The sequence below is a fragment of the Schistocerca cancellata genome, chromosome 1, assembly GCF_023864275.1.
Source record: "Schistocerca cancellata isolate TAMUIC-IGC-003103 chromosome 1, iqSchCanc2.1, whole genome shotgun sequence".
Lineage (NCBI taxonomy): Eukaryota > Metazoa > Arthropoda > Insecta > Orthoptera > Acrididae > Schistocerca > Schistocerca cancellata.
Window position 1 is genome coordinate 265,556,948 of NC_064626.1, and position 22,317 is coordinate 265,579,264.

General features: G+C 41.4%; 1 protein-coding gene and 1 non-coding gene across 2 annotated transcripts in view; one reads left to right on the forward strand and one right to left on the reverse strand.

Moving 5' to 3' along the window:
- LOC126169221 (peripherin-2-like) overlaps positions 1–21,444 on the forward strand; it is an 84,184-nt gene extending 62,740 nt beyond the window's left edge. Inside the window, exons 3-4 of the mRNA XM_049920628.1 lie at positions 680–824; positions 21,232–21,444. Of these exons, the coding sequence (XP_049776585.1) occupies positions 680–824; positions 21,232–21,444 (358 nt within the window). The remainder of the gene's footprint in view (positions 1–679; positions 825–21,231) is intronic.
- Trnal-uaa (transfer RNA leucine (anticodon UAA)) lies at positions 10,038–10,112 on the reverse strand. The gene has a single exon. It is a non-coding gene; the product is annotated as a tRNA-Leu (tRNA).
- Positions 21,445–22,317: the final 873 nt, after the last annotated feature.

The window sequence follows — 22,317 nt, forward strand, 5'->3', positions numbered from 1 at the left end:
TCAAAACGATCCTCGTTAAAACGAGAAAACAATTTTCTTGTCGTGCTCTGTCCATAGCATATCCGGCGTAAAAGTTTCTGGCTGCCTCCGCTACTGTCACCTCTCTACTGAACTCAAACAGAAGAATATGTCGGAAATGTCCCGATTTCTTCACCTGGCATTCCATCTTCTAGTGTCCATAACTCCACTCATCATCTCCAAATGACAAAATGAGAATATGTAAGCTCAAATAGCAACAGTGAACTTTAAATAAAAAATGACTGTTGATATATAAATCCATAGCATACGGAATACCAACATGCAAAACAAAAAGACTACGAACTTATGCACCAACGTAATAGTCTTCGCACATTTGTTTTTTGAATAGCCCTGTTCACGAGCGTGTGTGTGTGTGTGTGTGTGTGTGTGTGTGTGTGTGTGTGTGTGTGTGTGAGAGAGAGAGAGAGAGAGAGAGATATGTGAACGTGGGCAAAGATGAAGAAAGGAATACATCACCGTCATCTCCAAGAATTAACAATTAAAACAAATATCGCTGACAGTACAGATAGTTATGGTACTGTAGAAGGTTCATAAGCAATGAGACCGAGTATCTTCCAGGGAAACTCATAATCGCTTTATGTATCGTGAGTGAGTGAAGTGAAGTGTGTGAGACTGGTGCGAAGTGCGTTGCTGATTGCAGGTACGACCCGCAGAGGCTGGGCATGTCGCTCTGGAAGTCTGGCTGCCGCAAGGCGATACAGCGCGCCGACCGTCACCTCATGCGAAGTGCCGCCGCCTTGCTGATTTGCTTCTTTGTCCTACAGGTTATGCAGCCTCTAATACGAGTAATCCGTGATCTTGTTTATCACTGAAATCATTTACAAGCATTCACAACTCTTGCGTGTGTAGTCTATGAGAAGAGAAAATGAAAACTGAACAGTGGAAAATGCACCATGTACTCGGTGCGAGGAAGTTCACATTGCAATAACTGTACAGGATGTTTGACAAAGAACTCCCTAGTTTTAATGTGTACTAGATTCTGTACAAAGTGACATACACTATTCTAGTTTGTGGTGTTTGATTCATCAACCCGCCAAGTTTGGTGCCCTGCAGTTGGCAGGCCTGCTTGACCTTGAGATGGCACCAGCGCCGTTTTTTTTCCTCTGTTCCCTCAGTTCAGTCCAGGCGCGCGTGCAGTGCAGTGCAGAGCAGCTCAGCAACAGGAAGTGCAGTGTGTTATTTGGCTTGTGAAAACTGAGTCATTATAACAGTGCAACGCAATTTTAGACGTCAGTATGGTGGTGAACCACCTACAGCAAAAACTATCTGTCATTGGCTGAAGTCTTTCAAGGAAACCGTTACTGTTTCAAAATCAAAATTACCAGGTAGACTGAGAACTTCTTAAGATGTTGTTGAACAGATTCTTTTTGGGCCACATAAAAAATGTTGTGTACAGTGAAAGGGGGGTTCAAAGGGCTCTGAGCACTATGGGACTCAACATCTTAGGTCATAAGTCCCCTAGAACTTAGAACTAATTAAACCTAACTAACCTAAGGACATCACACACACCCATGCCCGAGGCAGGATTCGAACCTGCGACCGTAGCAGTCCCGCGGTTCCGGACTCCAGCGCCAGAACCGCTAGACCACCACGGCCGGCTATGTGTACAGTGAAAAGATCAGAGACATCAATCATGTACGGGAAATAATCGTTGCTACAAAAGGGACAGTTACACCTGAAATATTGGTGAAAGTGTGGCGAGAAGTGGAGTATTGTCTCGACGTGTACAGGGCAACAAATGGATCCCATGTTGAAGTCTGTTAACATTAAACAAAACTTGAAGGAATTCTCTTTCATGATATGTACTCATTGATGTAATTTTTCATTAATTTCCCAATTAAATTTTTACTTAAAGCTAGGGAGTTCTTTTTTCAAACATCCTGTATTTACGATATTGCAGTGCTTGTTATTTCGAATTGTGACGCAATGTTCCTTTGGACATGCATGTATATCCAAAGGAACAGGCACTATGGGGTCTACAGCCATTATGAAATACATGGGATGTATTTGCAGTTGCGATTATGGACAACCATCAGCTGTGTAATGGAATGACGTCAATGAAATTTTGTGCTGGACTGGGACTCGAACCCAGATTTCCCATTTATCGCAGGCAGTCGACTTACCATTGGGCTATCTGGGGACGACTCACTGTCAGACCCCAAACTTCCATATGTTGTCAACCATAGACCGCTAGATATAAGCAGGAAATCCGGGTCAAGTTCCGGTCAGGCACAAATTTTCACTGTCGTCATTCCATTATACAGTTGATGCTTGTCCATATTCGCAACTGTGAATACATTTCATGTGTCACTGTATTTGGGTTACTGAAAGAATTTCTTCATCTCCTGTATATCGCACTGGATTATTCAGATACTTCAGGACAGCGTCGACAGGTACAGTTTGAGCAATACTGGATACTCGATGGTCCTTCCCTTGAGGTTTCTTACCATGTTGGACATGACGTAACATCTGATATCACTGTTGTCGCCATTAGTGTAAGGAAGCAACACTTGTCATTCGTCCTGGATTTCAGCGGCCTGCAGATTCATACGCAAACAGCCGCATCAGATAGTCATTCGTTGCACAGAGTGAAGGCATTATGCATTATGACCACTAGTTTGTCTGGTAGGATCGCCAGAAACTCTTTGCTGGAAGGGTGGCTACGATCAAGGCCGTCACTTGGACAGCTGCTTCTCACATCATTTTATATTGGTCTTGCATTGCACAGCGAAAGATAGAACTGGAGAGATGAATCACATGATCTTACATAAATCCAAGTGATGTTTGTAACATATAGCATGTGTATGTGCGGTTGCCTAATGTTGCTTCTGCGATGGAATTCCAATGTCTACAAATGATTAAAATGACCCTACGATTAACAACCTGCACCGATTAGCAAAAACAAAACAGTTATTCCTATGGAGCCTACTAAAATGAATCACAATATAGATACCGTAAATGATTCATTCTCAAAAAATACATAGAGTGCAAAAATTTATAAATTTGATCTGCTCAATTGCAGATTCTATCCTAAATGTAATTTTGAGATTGGCAGAACATATGTTTGACTTTCTTTAGATTGCGCCCCCCTTTATTAGACAGGCTTCAATGAAATAAGGGCCTATAATTCTGTCCTCTAGAATCGCACACCATACATTCACAGACCACAGTTGCCGCAGCCAACATGGATTTTCAGTTGCCCAATAAGGTATGTTATGCAAATTAACAGTTTCATGTTTCGTGAATGCAGCCTCGTCAGTAAAAAGAATCAAATTAATAAATGTGTCATCCCTCTGAATCTGAAGTTGAGTCCATCAGCAGATTTCAATGCGATGCATACAATCCGTACCAGTTGATTCTTGGTGGAGACTGTTGTGGTAAGCATTATACACTCCTGGAAATTGAAATAAGAACATCGTGAATTCATTGTCCCAGGAAGGGGAAACTTTATTGACACATTCCTGGGGTCAGATACATCACATGATCACACTGACAGAACCACAGGCACATAGACACAGGCAACAGAGCATGCACAATGTCGGCACTAGTACAGTGTATATCCACCTTTCGCAGCAATGCAGGCTGCTATTCTCCCATGGAGACGATCGTAGAGATGCTGGATGTAGTCCTGTGGAACGGCTTGCCATGCCATTTCCACCTGGCGCCTCAGTTGGACCAGCGTTCGTGCTGGACGTGCAGACCGCGTGAGACGACGCTTCATCCAGTCCCAAACATGCTCAATGGGGGACAGATCCGGAGATCTTGCTGGCCAGGGTAGTTGACTTACACCTTCTAGAGCACGTTGGGTGGCACGGGATACATGCGGACGTGCATTGTCCTGTTGGAACAGCAAGTTCCCTTGCCGGTCTAGGAATGGTAGAACGATGGGTTCGATGACGGTTTGGATGTACCGTGCACTAACCAGTGTCCCCTCGACGATCACCAGTGGTGTACGGCCAGTGTAGGAGATCGCTCCCCACACCATGATGCCGGGTGTTGGCCCTGTGTGCCTCGGTCGTATGCAGTCCTGATTGTGGCGCTCACCTGCACGACGCCAAACACGCATACGACCATCATTGGCACCAAGGCAGAAGCGACTCTCATCGCTGAAGACGACACGTCTCCATTCGTCCCTCCATTCACGCCTGTCGCGACACCACTGGAGGCGGGCTGCACGATGTTGGGGCGTGAGCGGAAGACGGCCTAACGGTGTGCGGGACCGTAGCCCAGCTTCATGGAGACGGTTGCGAATGGTCCTCGCCGATACCCCAGGAGCAACAGTGTCCCTAATTTGCTGGGAAGTGGCGGTGCGGTCCCCTACGGCACTGCGTAGGATCCTACGGTCTTGGCGTGCATCCGTGCGTCGCTGCGGTCCGGTCCCAGGTCGACGGGCACGTGCACCTTCCGCCGACTACTGGCGACAACATCGATGTACTGTGGAGACCTCACGCCCCACGTGTTGAGCAATTCGGCGGTACGTCCACCCGGCCTCCCGCATGCCCACTATACGCCCTCGCTCAAAGTCCGTCAACTGCACATACGGTTCACGTCCACGCTGTCGCGGCATGCTACCAGTGTTAAAGACTGCGATGGAGCTCCGTATGCCACGGCAAACTGGCTGACACTGACGGCGGCGGTGCACAAATGCTGCGCAGCTAGCGCTATTCGACGGCCAACACCGCGGTTCCTGGTGTGTCCGCTGTGCCGTGCGTGTGATCATTGCCTGTACAGCCCTCTCGCAGTGTCCGGAGCAAGTATGGTGGGTCTGACACACCGGTGTCAATGTGTTCTTTTTTCCATTTCCAGGAGTGTATTTATGGCGATGCAGAACACGAACAACACTACTCTGGCTCATACCAGATTCCCTTGCGATTTGACGCGAACTAACACAAGGATCTCGAATTTCCGTTTTCTCGTTATTAACTTTCCTTTGCGGGATATGTTTCCAATGTGTTAAAGATCCAGTTGTTCTCAATGTATCATACGCATATTTAAATGTACGACGTGTACTGTGAGTACGTTGAGAATATCTTTCAGTGTATAAGTCTCTAGCTCTCACTGAATTTCGTTGGCATTCTCTGTAATAAGAAGCATGTCGACATTTTTTTCGAAGAAATACATCAGTCACATTCGCTTGATTCGACGATAGTGTTGTATTGCGAAACAGTCGAATGGTGTTTACATGTCAATGGCACATTAGATGGATACGCCGTATTCGGCGAATACTAAGTATTTGCACGATATACGAGAGAGAATTGTCAGAGCATGTGCTTCGATAAGTGCCGATGTGATAAGGAATACCACTCAATCCATGATAAGACGATTGCAGCACTGCATTGATACCAACGGCCATCACTTTGAACACCTTCTGTAAATGGACGTTCATGCAACTTTTGTGACCTTCGTTGACCTTCAAAGACCCTACTGTTACACAGCATTAGATTCGCCTCGATAGCCGCTATCAGAAAATAAGCACCAAACTATAGCATCCCCCTTCATATCTCTGATGCGACCCCACCTAGCAACAAAAAACCAACGTCATGTTATGGCCCTCGTTGTCCCATTCAACATTTGTCCCACAAACATTTCAGCTACCATCATACTTTCAGAGTTATTATAGGTGGCAATAGTTAGTGACTCACACTGTATATGGATCACTCTGGTCTCCACCACTCAAAGATAACTTTGAGACAAATGCATATGTTTAGTGCTAGAACAGTGTCCAAACATTACACTTGGGGCGTCTCTGACTCAAAGCGACTGTTCTTTGACTATGCTCTTTGGCCTTCCGCTTTGTCTTTGTGTCCTAGCGCCATGTTCGACAGCCATCTTTCTGTATTCGCTCTATTAATTGACGAAATAAATGTCGTTTCGATCCTAAAAGTTTGTTATTACGGTTCAATGCCACTTAAAACCCACACACTTTAGTAATTAGTTCTGCAGTGACATATAAAGTTTAATTCATTGCTTATACATATCTTAGTTTGGTGTAACTCGGAGTGCTTCCTGCCGCTGCTCTGAAGTCGTCGCCCCAGCCCATTTCATCTGCAAACTGGAGGATCTAGTTACGTGAATTCCACGAAATAATCCAGGTACCAAGTGCTTTTATAGTGGCTTATTAATGACAAGCTGCACAACATCTTCTTGGTGGGATCCCACTCCACATAATAGGCTACACAGTCACAAAACCGTAGTACAACAATTACATTATTACACTGACGTGCAACACAGTGGTCTTGTCAAATTGATGAGAGTAGAGTAGATAGTATATGGGGGTTTTGGAACACATTGAGGACGTATACGTACCGTCCTTAGCACCGTACCGCTACGTGACGTCACTACTGCTCGCTGCTTGCTCTGGCAGCTCTCCTGTGCAGATGTTACGCACGTGCGCGCACACACACACATACACACACACACACACACACACACATTCACATACACACACACACACACACATTCACACACAGTTTACAATTACAGTGATCTCTGTAATCAAATATACTTAGATTTGTTTCTTTGAAGGATATAAGAAATAAAAGAGGAAACCACAAAAAAAAATAGTTTGAAGTGAAAATGTTTATTTATTCAGTTGATATGAATATACAAAGTTTTAAGCACTGCTAGATTAGTTTTTTATTCTTTTATGTTAAGCAATAAGTGCAGCTTCTCGGAGTTCTTCCTCTATTGAAGTAATTTCATTGTCGTGTGAGTTGTTGCCAGCTGTTTTTGATGCAAGGAGAAAAACTAGACGTTCAACAAGTTCGTTTGGGTTATTCCAGTGAATATAGTCAACATGTGATTTGTTTGAATAGTCTTTCCAGTCAATTTTTACTTCTTGTTCTTCATCTTCTCTGTTTACTCCACGTACAGAGGGAATTCCTTTTCCTGTACGTATTTTACTTTTTATTTTCGCTGCTTTACCAATTTTGTATTCCCCAACAATGTCATCATCACTATCGTCATCCTCGCTTCTATTATTATCCTCTTCACGGCCTTTTTCTGTAGATGTTAGGGAAATCGTTGCAGTTGCTGCTGCTGCTGCTGCAGTACGACGTTTTGGACCCTCAAGTATTCCAATTAATGGCTTTATGATACGTGTATACTTATATCCTTTGTTTGCATTTACAGGCTTGAAGGCGAGGTATTGTTGTGTAAAGGCATTGGTTGCCTTCAGATTTTTTGCATAATTTTGAAGATCACGGCTCTTGTAATTCTTAGGCTTGATTTTGAACAATAAACTGTATAGCCCTCTAGTTACAGGATATCTTACGTTGTGTATTATTAAGTCATTTTCATCAACTTCCACTGGTGAGTTTCCAATCATCCATTCACTTGATAATGGATCAAATCTTACGCCGTACACGGTGTCGCGCGTTTTGTCTATAGGTTTATTAAAATACGAAGCCGACAGTTGACCAGCTGCATTTTCTGCTATACGCAACTCTTGTATTTTTCTGCTACTTTTCGTTTTTTTTTCTCCACATCATCATCGTCATCATATTTTTCATTAATGTCACAGCCGTTGATATTGTCTTGACATCTAGCTGCAGAATTGCTATTGTTTTCTCTCGCCGGAAATCGGTAAATCAGTTCCTTTAGTGGTTGTGAAATGGGCTTAAATGTCTTTTCCAGCACAGATTTTGTTTCAGTTTCTCTTTAATGTAGAGATAGCATTTTTCTTCGGATATTCTGTCTAGCTTTAGCGATCTGTTTTTTAATATTAATGTTTCGTTTAATCGAATCGTGCAGCATGTTTTTAGCTCAAAACTGCCCACTCGCTATCTGAACTAAATTTACGTAGACATCTCAATTTATAACAGTAATTTCTTCATTTAGAGGTTTCAAAGTATGTGTTAATCACACGCTGCCTATGCGCATCGTCGAGGATTGGTGAGATAATGTTACACATTTGTTCTATACGTTGCGATGATAATTGCGAGTGCTTTGTAGTACGCAACTGCTCAGATAAATTACACTTTAATTTACAACCCGATATTCAAATTCAGCATGAAGTGGACGATTTCCAAGTGTTAAATGCGAGGCTTTATGGAACTTAAATCTGTCTCCTTTACGTACGTCAATCTCCGTATTCATGAAAAGTTGGTAACTTTTCATTCAACTCAAAGCTAATTGTTTCAATATCAGGGGTAATAGAGCGTAAAATAACTTTACCAATGTAAGGTAATACATACTCATACTGACCATTATGTAAAAGGTAAGCTGATTCATTGGGATCTCCTGAAGGGATGCTGTCAATTCTAAAAATGATGGAACACATTCGATTTTTTTCAACGTAACCTTTTGTCGCAACATCCGAGTCTAAAATTGGCTCGCGCACATTCGTGATGCGTTTATTCTGCACGTCTAAAACTCGTTCTGTTACACTAATTAAGTCTAAAAAGTTTTGAACTCGTGCATTCATAGATATACGTAAAGAGTTTTTTAGCGCTCTGATGTCGTTAAGCTGATTTTGCAGCTTTTGGAACAACAGATCGACATACGATTTACTTACTACATCACTTGCCCTCGGCTTTGCCTTCTCAGCAGAATCAACTTTGTCTTTCACACGTTTCACAGAATTTTCGATTCTTCTACGGATGTCGTCTACGTATTTTTTCGTTGCTGCATCATCATCAGTTCGCGGGTCAGCTAAGTTAGTGATGATTTTGCGGCGCTTGACCGTAAGTGAGCTCTCACTTACATCGAATACGTTCAGTTTTTCCACCGCATTATCCACATAAACTTTCGTGCATGCATCATGATCTTCAGCAGGATCATGTAATCCACTTAAACGCTTATTATTAAAATAAATTGCTGCACTTGTAGTGTATATGGAGGAAAAGAAAGCTGTTATCTGCGGCAAAAATTTCGTTATTAAAGAGCTCGAGGCAGCATCAGTATTAGAGTTTGTTGCATCATTTCCTGTTTTTCGCGGTGTCGAGTCTCCGGCAGAAGATGAAGAGGTGATACTCACTTGTTTCTCAAATAGCTGATTTACTTTATCGATAAGATTTGTAATAATGTTCGAGTATGACTGGAATATCGTATCCACATATTTTTTATTAGCAACATCGTTATTGTATTGAGGATCTAGTACGAGCAATAGAGTATTGCTACTGCTGTTATTCGAAGATGTTACCTGTGCAGAAGCCATGATGGTAATAATCTGTAATGGGCAAGCTGTTGCTTTAAATACAGATATAATTATCAAAGTTTATACGATAACGACCATTATTTAATTCATCATCTTTGCTAATAACAAGAAAATCGTAGGCATTCCCATTCCATGCTCGTTTACACATTTCGAGAAATTCATTGAATGTCATGTCAGGATTAACATGATCACTGAAGACATATTTTGAATTACGCTCGTCTTGTTTAAAGAGAACAATAACGTTAGCATTGTCTCTGATTAACTGTTTAGGAATTTTGCTATATGTCTGACACAAATAGAAACTGTCTACACCGTAATGCCGACCCATCGAAAAGTAAGCTTTCATGTGATGTTGTTTGTCGCAGGCAATGTCATCGAAAATAAAAACTGAAAGTGGTCGGGCTTGATCTGGTGGTATTACATCTTCTTTACTGGAAAATGTAAAGTAGCCAATATCATGCAGGTTTTTAAAAATTTGTTCAAAATATTTATATTTGTATTGTTGCAGCGATTTGGAAAATACGTAGACATTCTTAAATTTGAGACCATTTTCATGAATTAGAAGATTAACAATCACATTTGTTTTTCCACAATTGGAAGGACCTGCAATAATACACCTAATCGTATCAGGAAATAGATCACCATGCCTACGATCTTGCCTTTGCAGTTCATTTCTGTGTTCAGCAGTAGGTCTAATAGGAAGTTGAAGTGCATGTTTCCTGAATTGCATCTTTAAGTACACTAAGGACTCTACGTATCTTACAATTACTATTAGAATAGAGCACTCTAGGTGGCAAAGTTAGCACTCGGGCAATGATCATGATTATATATAAAAAAAAATTGTCAGATGTGGGATTCGAACCCACGCTCCCACAAGATCTTAAATCTAGCGCCTTAACCACTCGGCCAATCTGACAGATTTGTAACAAGCGCCACCATTTTGGAGAAAACAATTCCTATCTTACAAATACTGTTATAATAGAGCATTCTGGGTGTCACAAAGACCAGTCGTTAGTTAACACTCAAGCTATGAAGAAGCATCGCAAGAACAACAAGCAAAATAAGTTGAGGAAGGGGAAGAATAAGAGAGAGACAAAAAAACGTGGTGGTTCCCTGCTTAACCGCATGATTAATAAACTACCTATTGAACTTCACATACCTGGCTACTCCTACTGTGGTCCTGGCACAAAGTTAGAGGAAAGACTCAAAAGAGGCGATGTCGGTATCAATCCACTAGATGAGGCGTGTAAAGAACATGACATAGCTTACGCAACTCATCCAGACAGTTTGCCTGACAGACATCAAGCAGACAGAATTCTGGCTAGAAAAGCGTGGAGTAGAGTAAAAGCAAAAGACGCTAATTTGAAGGAAAAGTTAGCTGCCCTGGAGCAATGAAAGCTAAAGTTAAAATGGGTATGGGTTTGAATAAGAAGAAGAAGAAGAAAAGTTCTGGACGAAAGAAAGGTGGTAATATACTGAACAAAGTAATTAAAAAAGTTCGAAGTGGACTTAAGTACTTGAAGCCTGGTGCTAATCTGATGACAGTTGTGAAAGTGGCTCGTAAAATCGCATCACAGGTTGCTCCGACGAAAGCTGTGGGGAAATTATTAGACAGAGAACATGTAATACCTGTGCCCAAAACAGGTGGAATAATACCTCTAATTCCAATATTTGCTGCTTTATCAGCACTTGGAGGATTAGCCGGAGGTGCTGCTGGAATTGCTAAGGCTGTTAATGATGCGAAAAGTGCTCGAAAGGAGTTAGCTGAAATGCAGAGGCATCATCGTGTACTTGAAGCAATTGCTTTGCGTGATGGAAAAGGGCTGTACTTGGGTCCATACAGGAAAAATGGATTCGGTCTGTATCTGGCAGGTATAAATGGAACAAGGAATAAAAAAAAAGTTCTCCATGAACAGTCTTCCTACAAGACCACTTTCCAACATTGACTTAGAACACTATGCTAAAAAGCTGCAGATAGCACACTTTCGAGGTGTCTGAGTGCAATTATTAATCTCAATACTAAAGAGGAACCAGGTTCACACTGGGTAGCTTACAGAAAGGAAGGCAAAATTGTCTACTATTTCGACAGCTTTGGAAATTTACCACCTCCTCCAGAAATAGTAAGGTATCTGAAAAACTGTACGATAAAATATAACTACAATACATTTCAGTCACTTAACAGCCAGAGATGTGGTCATTTATGTTTAATGTTTCTGAATTCAATATAAAACAGACAGTCTTGCAGGGTATAGTTGAAGTCTAACAATGGACATTGAACACGGCATAACGTTAAGCCTGACGGGTAAAGAATCACTTCTAACTGCTGTCTTCAATCCTGCATTGAATTTATCCTCACATGTTTACGAAATTGCTCTGCTAAACCTTTTTACATATAATTCCATTCCCAATATTACATCATTAAATAATAATCTCTACTTCTACAACTATTTGAACCATGTAGAAATTTTGGATAAAGTTAGTCTGAAACATGGAACATATGAACTGCACGACATTTTTTCAGCATTATTGAAAGAAATTGAAGCATAAAACTTGAAGGTTAGCAGTGATAACTCGATAAATAAGAAAAAGCATGACTTGCAATTAAATATTACCTTCAATAAAACACTGAATCGATGTCAGATTAGGAGTAATCTTACTATAGATTTTAATCTCCCAGACAACATAGGTTCAGTTTTAGGGTTTGCAAAAACTGTAGTGGATAAAAAAGTCTTGAAGACTGCCGAATATTCAGTTAACATTCAAAGTGTTAATGTCTTGTGTGTTGACTGTAACATCTCAGGAGGTTCATTTCACAATGGGGGACCTACACATACATTGCATCAGTTCTGGCCTGCTGTACCACCAGGATATAAGATTGTGGAAACACCGAATTCACCCATTTATATGCCAGTAGTTGCAAGATACGTTTCAGAATTAAGTGTGTCAATTAGAGATCAAGACGGAAATCTTGTTGATTTTGACGGGGAAGAGATAACTGTGCGATTACATTTGAGGAAAATACGGTAAAAAAATGGGTATCGTATACAAACAGAATGCCTGCATAAGCAAGGACACAAGATACCTTGACAATGTGAGCAATAATAACAAGGAGAAGAAGAGGAAAAGAAAAGCAAAGAAGAGGAAACTAAAAAATGTTTTAACTCCACACAACAGAGAAATTCTGTCGTCACTGGGATATAGAGTGCTATAAATACTGATACCTTCATCTGCAAACTCTCATTCGAGTCGTCCGACTTTCAATGATCAAACAGGAGGAGGAGGAGGAGGAGGAGGAGGAGGAGGAGGAGGAAGAGGAGGAAGTTAAGGAAAAAAACAAAAAAAAATGTTGAATGTAAGAGAAAAAATTCTCGTCGACGACTCGGATAGTCGTCTTCAGTATCATAAGTATAAACCTTTTGGTCAACCGGCTTTTGCTCAGAACGATTCCATATCAATTGTTATACAAAATGAAAACACTTACCTGCTTACTTCCGAGAGTCTGCTGTATATAGAAGGACGACTTGTCAATGCAGAGGGAAAGGGAAAGCTACTGATATTGAGTTAACAAAAAACTGTGCACTTCATCTGTTTTCGGATATTCAGTACCGTCTCAATAACTAAATTATCGATCATGTACGTAATCCAGGAATTGCAACATTAGTGAAAGGATATGCTTCTTTTACACCAGGTGACGCAAATGCATTACAAAATGCCGGATGGGGGGCAAGAAGCGAATTGAACGAGTTAGTCGATGATGATGATGGTCGTTTTAATTTTTGCATTCCGCTTAAAATGATCTTAGGCTTTGCAGAGGATTACAAAAAGATTATTTTAAATGCTCGCCATGAACTGGTACTGATTCGTAGCAGGCAAGATATTAACTGTATTGTCTCAGATAAAGCAGATACTAAATCAAAAATTGTGTTGGAAAAAGTTCACTGGGAAATGCCGCATGTTCAAGTGTCTGAAAAGCAACAAATATCACTGTGGAATATCTTAAAAATGATATCAGTTTGACTCTACCTTTTCGTCACTGGGATTTGGTTGAAAGCATTGCGCCAGAAATTAACTCATGGACATGGCAAATTAAATTTAATACAGCTCTTGAAACAGTAAGGTATGTAATATTGGCTTTTCAGTCAAACAGAAATTTGATTACTGCTGACTCTAGTGTATTCGACAAAATAAACATATCAAACTTGAAGGTGTATTTAAATTCTTCTAAATTCCCAGAGGAGAATTTTGCTGTTGATTTTGACACGAAGAATACTGCACAGGCGTTTGAAATGTATGCCAATTTTCAATCACTGTATTATGGAGATAGCAGTGTAAGAAGAGGGAACCCGCTCATGAACCGTACTGAATTTCAGAACTGTCCTATATTTTTCATTGATTGTTCTCATCAAGACGAAACACTGAAATCTTCGGTCGTTGACATGAAGATTGAAATAGAAACAAAAGAAGCATTTGCTAAAAATACAATAGCTTACTGCCTGGTCATTCATGATTCAGTGATTGAAATGACTCCATCAACCAATCAAGTCACAAAGCGTACTCGTATATAGAAGGGAAAAGACATGGAATCTGGAAAGAAAAAAAAAAAAAAAAAGAAAACGGTTCACTTTCCTGATGAGCCCTGTACATCAATTCACGTATTGGATGACTGGGGGGGGCGGAATTTTATCATATACCAGAGAGAGTAGATAGTATATGGGGGTTTTGGAACACATTGAGGACGTATACGTACCGTCCTTAGCACCGTACCGCTACGTGACGTCACTACTGCTCGCTGCTTGCTCTGGCAGCTCTCCAGTGCAGATGTTACGCACGTGCGCGCGCGCACACACACACACACACACACACACGCGACAGGTATCGTCTTTTAAGGATTGCAAATCTATTTCCTTAATCTTGCCATTCGGTGAAACTTTCCGTATTTGAATAGACATGGTTAGTATCACAATATGCTAACAACTACGTAATATTAGTATAAGGAAACATTTGTTAGTATTTATCAAACAGATTTAAAGTCAATGATATCCATACTATTTTTCCTACCACGATATATCAGAGCAACTGTTCCGGAATTCAGAAATTCCAATTCTTCATCACTGAGAGTGGCGAATCTTGCAGGAAGGAATATTTTGGACTCCTTCAAGTATACTACGTCCGCTGCTCCAAATTTCGTCGTCGTCCGTCTCGCACTTAGGACGGGATATTTCTCCCCCTGTTCCAGAGACGACAGCCGCAGCGTAGTTTTCGAGCCTCCTCCTTCTCCCAGATGCTTCAGACTCTGCAACACTGAATGAGAGGCATCCCTGTTCTCTCTTGAGTTACAACAACTTCTTAGTAGATGAAAACTATATGCCACTTAGTAGTAGTAGCACTAAGTAATACTTGTCAGACTTACATGTTTTGAGCCAGCTATGTGTTTCACACACTCTCTCCGACAGCAAAGGCAATTCCAATACTGACACTCGCACGGGCACTCGCACAGCTGAAGGAATACGACAGAGTGGAATCGTCTGTCGCTTTATACTGGTCTATAGTCATAAAAAAATTTGTTTCTCTGCTACATTCACAGAGAGAATGAGAGCATCAAATAAAGACAGGGAGAGAGGGAGAGGGAGAGAGAGAGAGAGAGAGAGAAAACTCTTGCAGTCATACTACACATTGTTTCTCTTGGAGTACATTCACCCCTGGTAAAGAAATGCTACGTCCCGCTGCTACTGAAGGAGTTGTTATTGACATTGTATTCCCAGAGACTCGTATGGTTCTTCTCTCAGCGTGCTGCATCATATTACCGTGTTATTTGCTAGTCATGTTATCAGATAATGTCCTTCCATATCCTCAGAGAGAGGCTTTTTTATTCTTTTCCCACCCTGCAGTATCATGCATTCACTTTATGCGTTCACATAACATCAGCTGTTGGACGAGGACAATGACCGCCAGCCCGAAAGCAAGGGCAATGATGCAACTGATTACGCCAGATGGTTGACAACAAGAAAAAAACGGTACGTCCCGCCAGCCACGATCACATGTGCAGATGTTCACTATGACCTTTCGCAATGAAAAATTTTTTTTTTTGCCAGCCGACTTCGTCTTCTTCTCTTCCTTTTACACAGCTGGTGTTTAAAGCCCCCTCCGGGAACAGCTGCGAACCCCCTGCTGTTGCTAACATTGCTATTATTGTCATACAGCATCCTCTACTTCCATTTTTTTTTTTTTTTGCTTTTACGTAATAACTTCTGCTTTGAAAAAAAAAGCAAATAAAATGAGATGCTTTTAGAGAACTGCTATCAGTCTACGTTTCACCGAGGTAGCTGCTCCTTTTATCCTCCTCCTCTTATCATCGCCATTATCGTCTATAGAGAGAGAAAGAGAGAGACATTATCTGTTTGTCCGGTAAGAGAAGTCGGTGATGGATTGGGATTTACAATGATACTAGCAACATTAAACGAAATTAGACGATACCTTCATCAATTTTTTTTCTTTTTTTTCCTTCTCACATCATGACAGAATGAAGATAGCTTTCGTAGACCTGCAAGGATTCAAAGACGATGCAAATAATTTTGTGCCTAAACAAGCTGCTGCTATCCTCGTGGACGGCAATCAAGTTATTGCAGAGCAGTTTGTCACTATCGCACAAGTTTTAGCATTCAGCACCTTATCAGAAAAAACTCAGAGGATAAACTCGTGGGTGACACGCAATCACCTTCATCAGCAGTGGGGAATGGATGGAGTGTCACTATTTACTGCGAGAAATACACTGTGGGAGTTGTGCAAATCTTGTAACTACTTTATGGTAATGGGTCTAGAAAAAGCAGACTGGACGACGACTTTATTGGGCACAGATCTTGGCAGAGTAGTTAACATGCAATCTCTGGACTGTCCATCATTGAAATTGCTGAAAAAATCTTTCAATATTGCTGATGAAGAAAATGATCGATGTTTAGCAAAGACTAATGCACGATTAATTATGCGATGGTATTTTGAAAATAAAACGTCTTCCTAAAATACGTGTTATCTTTCTTTTTCCCTTGCTCCTCTTTCTCCTCCTCGTGTCTCCGCCCCCTTCCAGCTCCATATAAGCAAACATTTCTATCACAACTGTGTCATTTCGAAAAGCATATTGCCTTCGGTAAGTAGCAAGTTAGAATAAAAAGAAAAGAAGATGCAAGCTGCCATTGCTGATGAGCTTCATCGTCCTGCTCGCCGAACGTACTCCAGGCGGTCAGTTATCACGAAAGGACTTGATGATCTCCATCAAGCAGACTTAGTCGATATGATTGCATATTCTAAATGGAATTCTGGGTATAAGTATTTGATAACAGTAATTGACGTTTATTCAAAATATGCATGTGTCGCTGCTCTAAAGACTAAAACTGGAATTGCAGTTGCAAACGCACTTAAAAAATATATATAAAAAGTAAGCGGGCCGCAGTAAATTTACAAACTGATCAAGGAAAAGAATTCTACAATACTAGTTTTAAAAAGTTAATGCAGAAACTCAGAATTAATCACTACTCCACTTTTTCAAATATGAAAGCTTCCGTAGTTGAACGCTTTAACAGAACTCTCAAGAGTCTTATGTTCCGAAAATTTACTGCTCTGGGCTCCTACAAATAGATTAACACTGCACAAGATCTGGTCAAACAGTATAATCACAGACACACAGAACGATTAAAATGCGACCAGTGGATGTAAAAGATAATAGTCTTCTATCTACTGTGTATAACAAAATTAAAATGATTGCTCCACGCCGCTCAAAACTCAAAGTTGGTGATTACGTCAGAATTAGTAAACAGAAAACAGTCTTTGACAAAGGGTACACCGCCAATTGGTCTACGGAAATTTCCAAAATACGTAAAGTGCAAGAAACCAATCCGAGAACGTATCTCCTTGAAGATTACAAATCACAGCCCATAGCTGGAGCTTTCTATGTTGAAGAGTTACAAAAAACTAAATATCTATCATCATATATTGTAGAGAAAATAATACGTAAGAAAGGAAGAAAAGCTTTGGTAAAGTGGCTTGGATTCAGCAATGCACACAACAGCTGGATAAATTTGTAAAAAGAAAATAAAAAAAATGCATAGTACATGCTGAATGTGTGTGTGTGTGTGTGTGTGTGTGTGTGTGTGTATGTATATATGTGTGTGTGTGTGTGTGTGTGTGTGTGTGTGTGTGTGTGTATGTGTGTGCGCGCACGTGCGTAACATCTGCACTGGAGAGCTGCCAGAGCAAGCAGCGAGCAGTAGTGACGTCACGTAGCGGTACGGTGCTAAGGACGGTACGTATACGTCCTCAATGTGTTCCAAAACCCCCATATACTATCTACTGAGTAGCTTTAGTAATATAGGGCCTCCTTCTCTGACTAATCTTTCAATTCTGTATGTCTCACTGTCCTGGTCAAATGTAATGGAATCTGCAAAAATGTTTTTAGTGCAGTTCTTGTTGAAATTAAGTCAGATGCTTTCGGAATATCGATTGATACCAGAAGAAATAGTGAATTGTTCCACTTTACAATTTTATCCACAACTTGCAAATGGCCCTTTGAGCTATATCCACTTCTAAAGATACATGTTTACCTTTTGGTTATAGTTGAATGTATTTTCGTGTTGTAGTACTCGCCACTCTAATCCGCCCTGTGCAATCTCTGCATAACCTCTACTGCCTTTATCCACTTGAACGTGCGTACGGCAAGTCTAGGTTTCTCTCTATAATTCTTTGATCTCTCCTAGTATGTCTTACCAACCTAGCCTTTCTTTCAATCGACTTGTGTGATAAAGGTCGTTTCTTCTCGTTTCGAATCAGTACCTCTGATTTATCCACCAAATCTTCAGGATTCTTATCCAACACATGTCAGACGCATGTATTCTCTTCTCTAAAGGTTATTGTCTACGTTTCGGTTCCACAGAAGGCTACAGTTCAGAGAAGCATTTTCAGGAAAGTTTCAAAACACATTTAAAATTTTTAAATTTCGTTGTTAATATATTTTTCAACTTTAGAGAAGTTTTCTTACAATTGTCAGTCTGTACTTTATATCCTCTTGACCTCTGTTTTCGCCAGTTATTCTGGTGACCAAATGACAAAAAATGTCTACTTTTATCAACATTTCATTCCCTACTCTAACTCTCTCACCACCACATAACTTTGTTTGCTACTCTCCACTACCTTTCTTTTATTTTGATTTACGTTCATTCTTTTCTCTGCGCGGTTAGTAATAACTTTAGTGAATTTGTAAAGGGGGGAGGGGGAGGGCTGGTAGTTCCATATGTATTGGCTGTACGCTTTCTTGTAAAGTACTACGGTTAGACCATATTTCCATTTTTGAGGAGTTCTCTTATTTCGCAGTCGTAATATACACTCAAGTTCAGAAACAAACGCCTTGAATGGCTAGAACCAGGACGATCATATTCACAGGACATGTACATTAGCATGTTCTGTATAAATGATTAGCATCTGAACTATATCGGCCCGTCGGCTAAAGGTCGACATCGATATCGTGGTGCAACACCACCTACCTGTTGTTGCTATAAATAGATCAATGTGATTTGAGCAGAACTGCAGGTGTCTTGCAGACGTATGAGCGAATCGCACCGTCTAATCAGTGATTCTGAAACAAGGACATCAGAGGCATGAAAGAATGTGACGCATCCATCAGGGAAATTGCTGCTCGTTTGGGATGAAGCGTTTCGGCACTACAGCGGGTGTGTGCAGAGTGGTTCACGGAAGGCTGCAGAGCATGACGAGATGGGTCAAGTCTTACCACTCAGACCACCCTCCGAGAAGATCGACACCTCATGTACATCTCTCGATGTATCACTTTATATTTGACCTCTGCTTAAGACAGTATTACTACTCAGGGCACATATTGGTTGAAAGCACCGATGGTGGCTGTTAATCAGTTGAAATCGATTTGCAAAAGTGAATAAATAAAATATGATTTTGCGACTGGTTGCTGCATATTTGGTAACATTATACATTATCAGGAGTGAAAGTCCGTCACAGTTTACTGTAGCATGGGTTAGTGCGCGTCGTCCACTTCTCCTCCTACCTTTGACGAATGTGCACAAACACGCCAGTTGGCAGTGGTATATGGAACGACGTCACGGGGGACAGGAATGGCATCAGATAGTGTTTTCGGACGAATCCAGGCTCCGATTCTTTGAAAATAATGGCCACATTTTGGTTCGCGGCAGACAGGGGCAGCAGCATTACAGTGACTGAATTCTCACAAGACGTACAGCGCCAACTCAAGGCCTTATGGTGTGGGGTGCTATTGGGTACAACCACAAATCACAGTAGGTGCGTGTCCAGGGCATTGTGACCATTGCGACCTACGTGAATGACTCGTAGCCAGACGCGATTTTTCAGCAAGACAATGCACGACCACAAGTTTCTGCACGAACACGTGCCTTCTTGCTGTCACAGGATGTCAATCTTTTGCCCTGGCCCGCCGCATCACCAGACTTGTCGCCAATCGAAAATGTGTGGGATATGATGAAACGGTGGGTGAACTGGTGTGGCCCAGTGCCAGCCAACACAGATGAACTTTGGAACCAGGCGACCGCAGCATGGATGGCTATACAACAGGACACCATTCGCGCCTTATACGCGTCGATGCCATCACTTACGGAAAGAGTTATAAGGGTCCATGGCGGACCCTGTGCCTCCTAGGCAACGGGACACCTGCTGAACCGAGGTGACGGAAGTATTAATCATTCCTCAGAACATACTAACGTACATATCCTGTAAATATGAATCTCCTTCAAGATGTTTTTTTTTTCTGAAAATGAGTGTAGTAACTAATTTTTTTGTTTTACTTTCGTGCAGCTTTGACGACCTCAGTTCGGAAAGCCGTAGACATAGTCATTAATTAGAAACAAGTAACACATCTATCCCAAAATATTTGTAAATGCATTTATGTGCCACTCAGTGGCATAACTAGGGTAACTGCCACGGTAAACTTCAACTATCCGACACCCCACGCCCCCTCTTGCTGGCCGGCCTCTGTGGCTGAGCGGTTCTAGGCGCCTCAGTCCGAAACCTCGCTTGCTGCTACGGTCGCAGGTTCGAATCCTGTCTCGGGCGTGGATGTGTTTGTTGTCCTTAGGTTAGTTAGGTTTAAGTAGTTCTAAGTCTAGGGGAATATTGGCCGCAGATGTTAAGTCCCATAGTGCTTAGAGCTATTTGAACCAACCCTCTTGCTGACATCTCACAATTTTTCTTAAATATTCATCGCTACTTCATCTGTTTGTTTGTTAAAATCAACACATCTTTATAACGAAGTATAAAGTACACGTATTAACAACTGTTTTTTGTGTGATAGAATTCAAACAATGGAATAACACACAGTTCAAAGTCGCATTGATTGCAAGAGTAACGCGATATCTTTTATTGTTTCTTTCATGATCAATAAAAAGTAGTAGAAAAGAAACAACGAACCTAAAAAACACTCTTAATAATTTCGTTGCATTGGCTCACTTGATATAATAAGAGTGACTCCATTTATTATGTAAACCAGAGAAAAAAGTCTCTCTGTGCAAGGCAGAGATACGTCCTATGGAACTATTACTCATCTTAGTCCATCCCGAATCTCCTAAAGAGTTTCTTTCATACATCTCCTCCCCCTTCCCATTTTAGTGCTTTCTAATCCTTGAATCATTTCTATTTCTATTCTTCTTCTTTTAGTATTTCGTATTTCGTCCACTCTCGTCCCCTTTTCTTTTGTCAATCCTAACTTTTTCTGCCTGTCACGAAACTTCGCCCCCACGGAAACGGCGCCATGCACCGACTGATATGACTTAGTTACGCCACTGATTTCTTTGCAGGGTACTGGCTAGGTTAGTTCGTATGCTGTGAATATCTGATTTGCGACGGTTGGCCATGAGTGATACTTCCTACTAAGTGCGATACTGATGGAACGTGACAATTAGCTGTAGTGCTGTGCATCGTTTGTATAACTCGCCAAGCGAGAAAAATGCTAAAACCGCCGTTCTCTTGGAAACAAGCCTTTTCCGCGTTTTCAGGCGTGTCTGAGCGCCGGGACGCGCCTTCTGCAGACGGGGCTGTTCTCCATGATGGTAGAGGAAGGCCCGTACTTCCGTGCCTGGCTGTTTGGTGCCGCTCCTGCGTACCAGCCGGTGGCTGGCCAGATGCAGCCTGAAGACTCTTCGGAAGAGGACAGCAACTACTGGGAAGGAGAGCGTCCCTGGGCATCATCACTATTGCGCAACAAGTGATACTGTCGACTCGCACAGGTTCTCCAACTGTGGTGCCATCGCCAAACACTGGAGAGAGCTTTCAAAGTAAAGCGAGATTCTGCTTAAGTTTTGCTTGTGATTACTTCTAAAATGTGTATTTTGTGTATATTTGTGATTACACAATTTTCGTAAAGGATTACACCCTTAATAAAATATATCTCACCAAAATCGACCAATAGTATACTGTATGGTTCTATGTTTCAGTGTTTCACAGAAACTTCGAACTTTATGGACTGCCTGACCAAAAAGTGAAGTATCCAGCATAGACCAACGAAAAGAAATGAAACTTCACGGGTTGGGAGGGAATGCTATGTTATTTCAGTGATCCTAAATTCGAGTCAAATTTACAAAGAACTTGACCGTTCAAAAATGGCTCTGAGCACTATGGGACTTAACATCTGAGGTCATCAGTTCCCTAGATCTTAGAACTACTTAAACCTAACTAACCTAAGGACATCACACACATCCATGCCCGAGGCAGGATTCGAACCTGCGACCGTAGCGCTCAGGCGGTTCCAGACTGAAGCGCCTAGAACCGCTCGGCCACACCGGCTGGTAACTTGACAGTATGAGCTGGCCTGGATCGCATGCATTGACTCGGTTGAGAAAGTTGTCATATAATCGTTGTAACCTCTCCTGAGGCAAATTGGTGCATAACTGTTGTAACTAATATAAAGTACACGTATTAACAACTCTTTTTTGTGTAATACAGTTAAAAAATGGAATAACACAGAGTTCAGAGTCGCATTGCTTGCAAGAGTAACGTGATATCTTTTAATTGTTTCTTTCACGATCAATAAAAAGCAGTAGAAAAGAGAAAACAAACCTAAAAAACACTCTTAATTTCGTTAC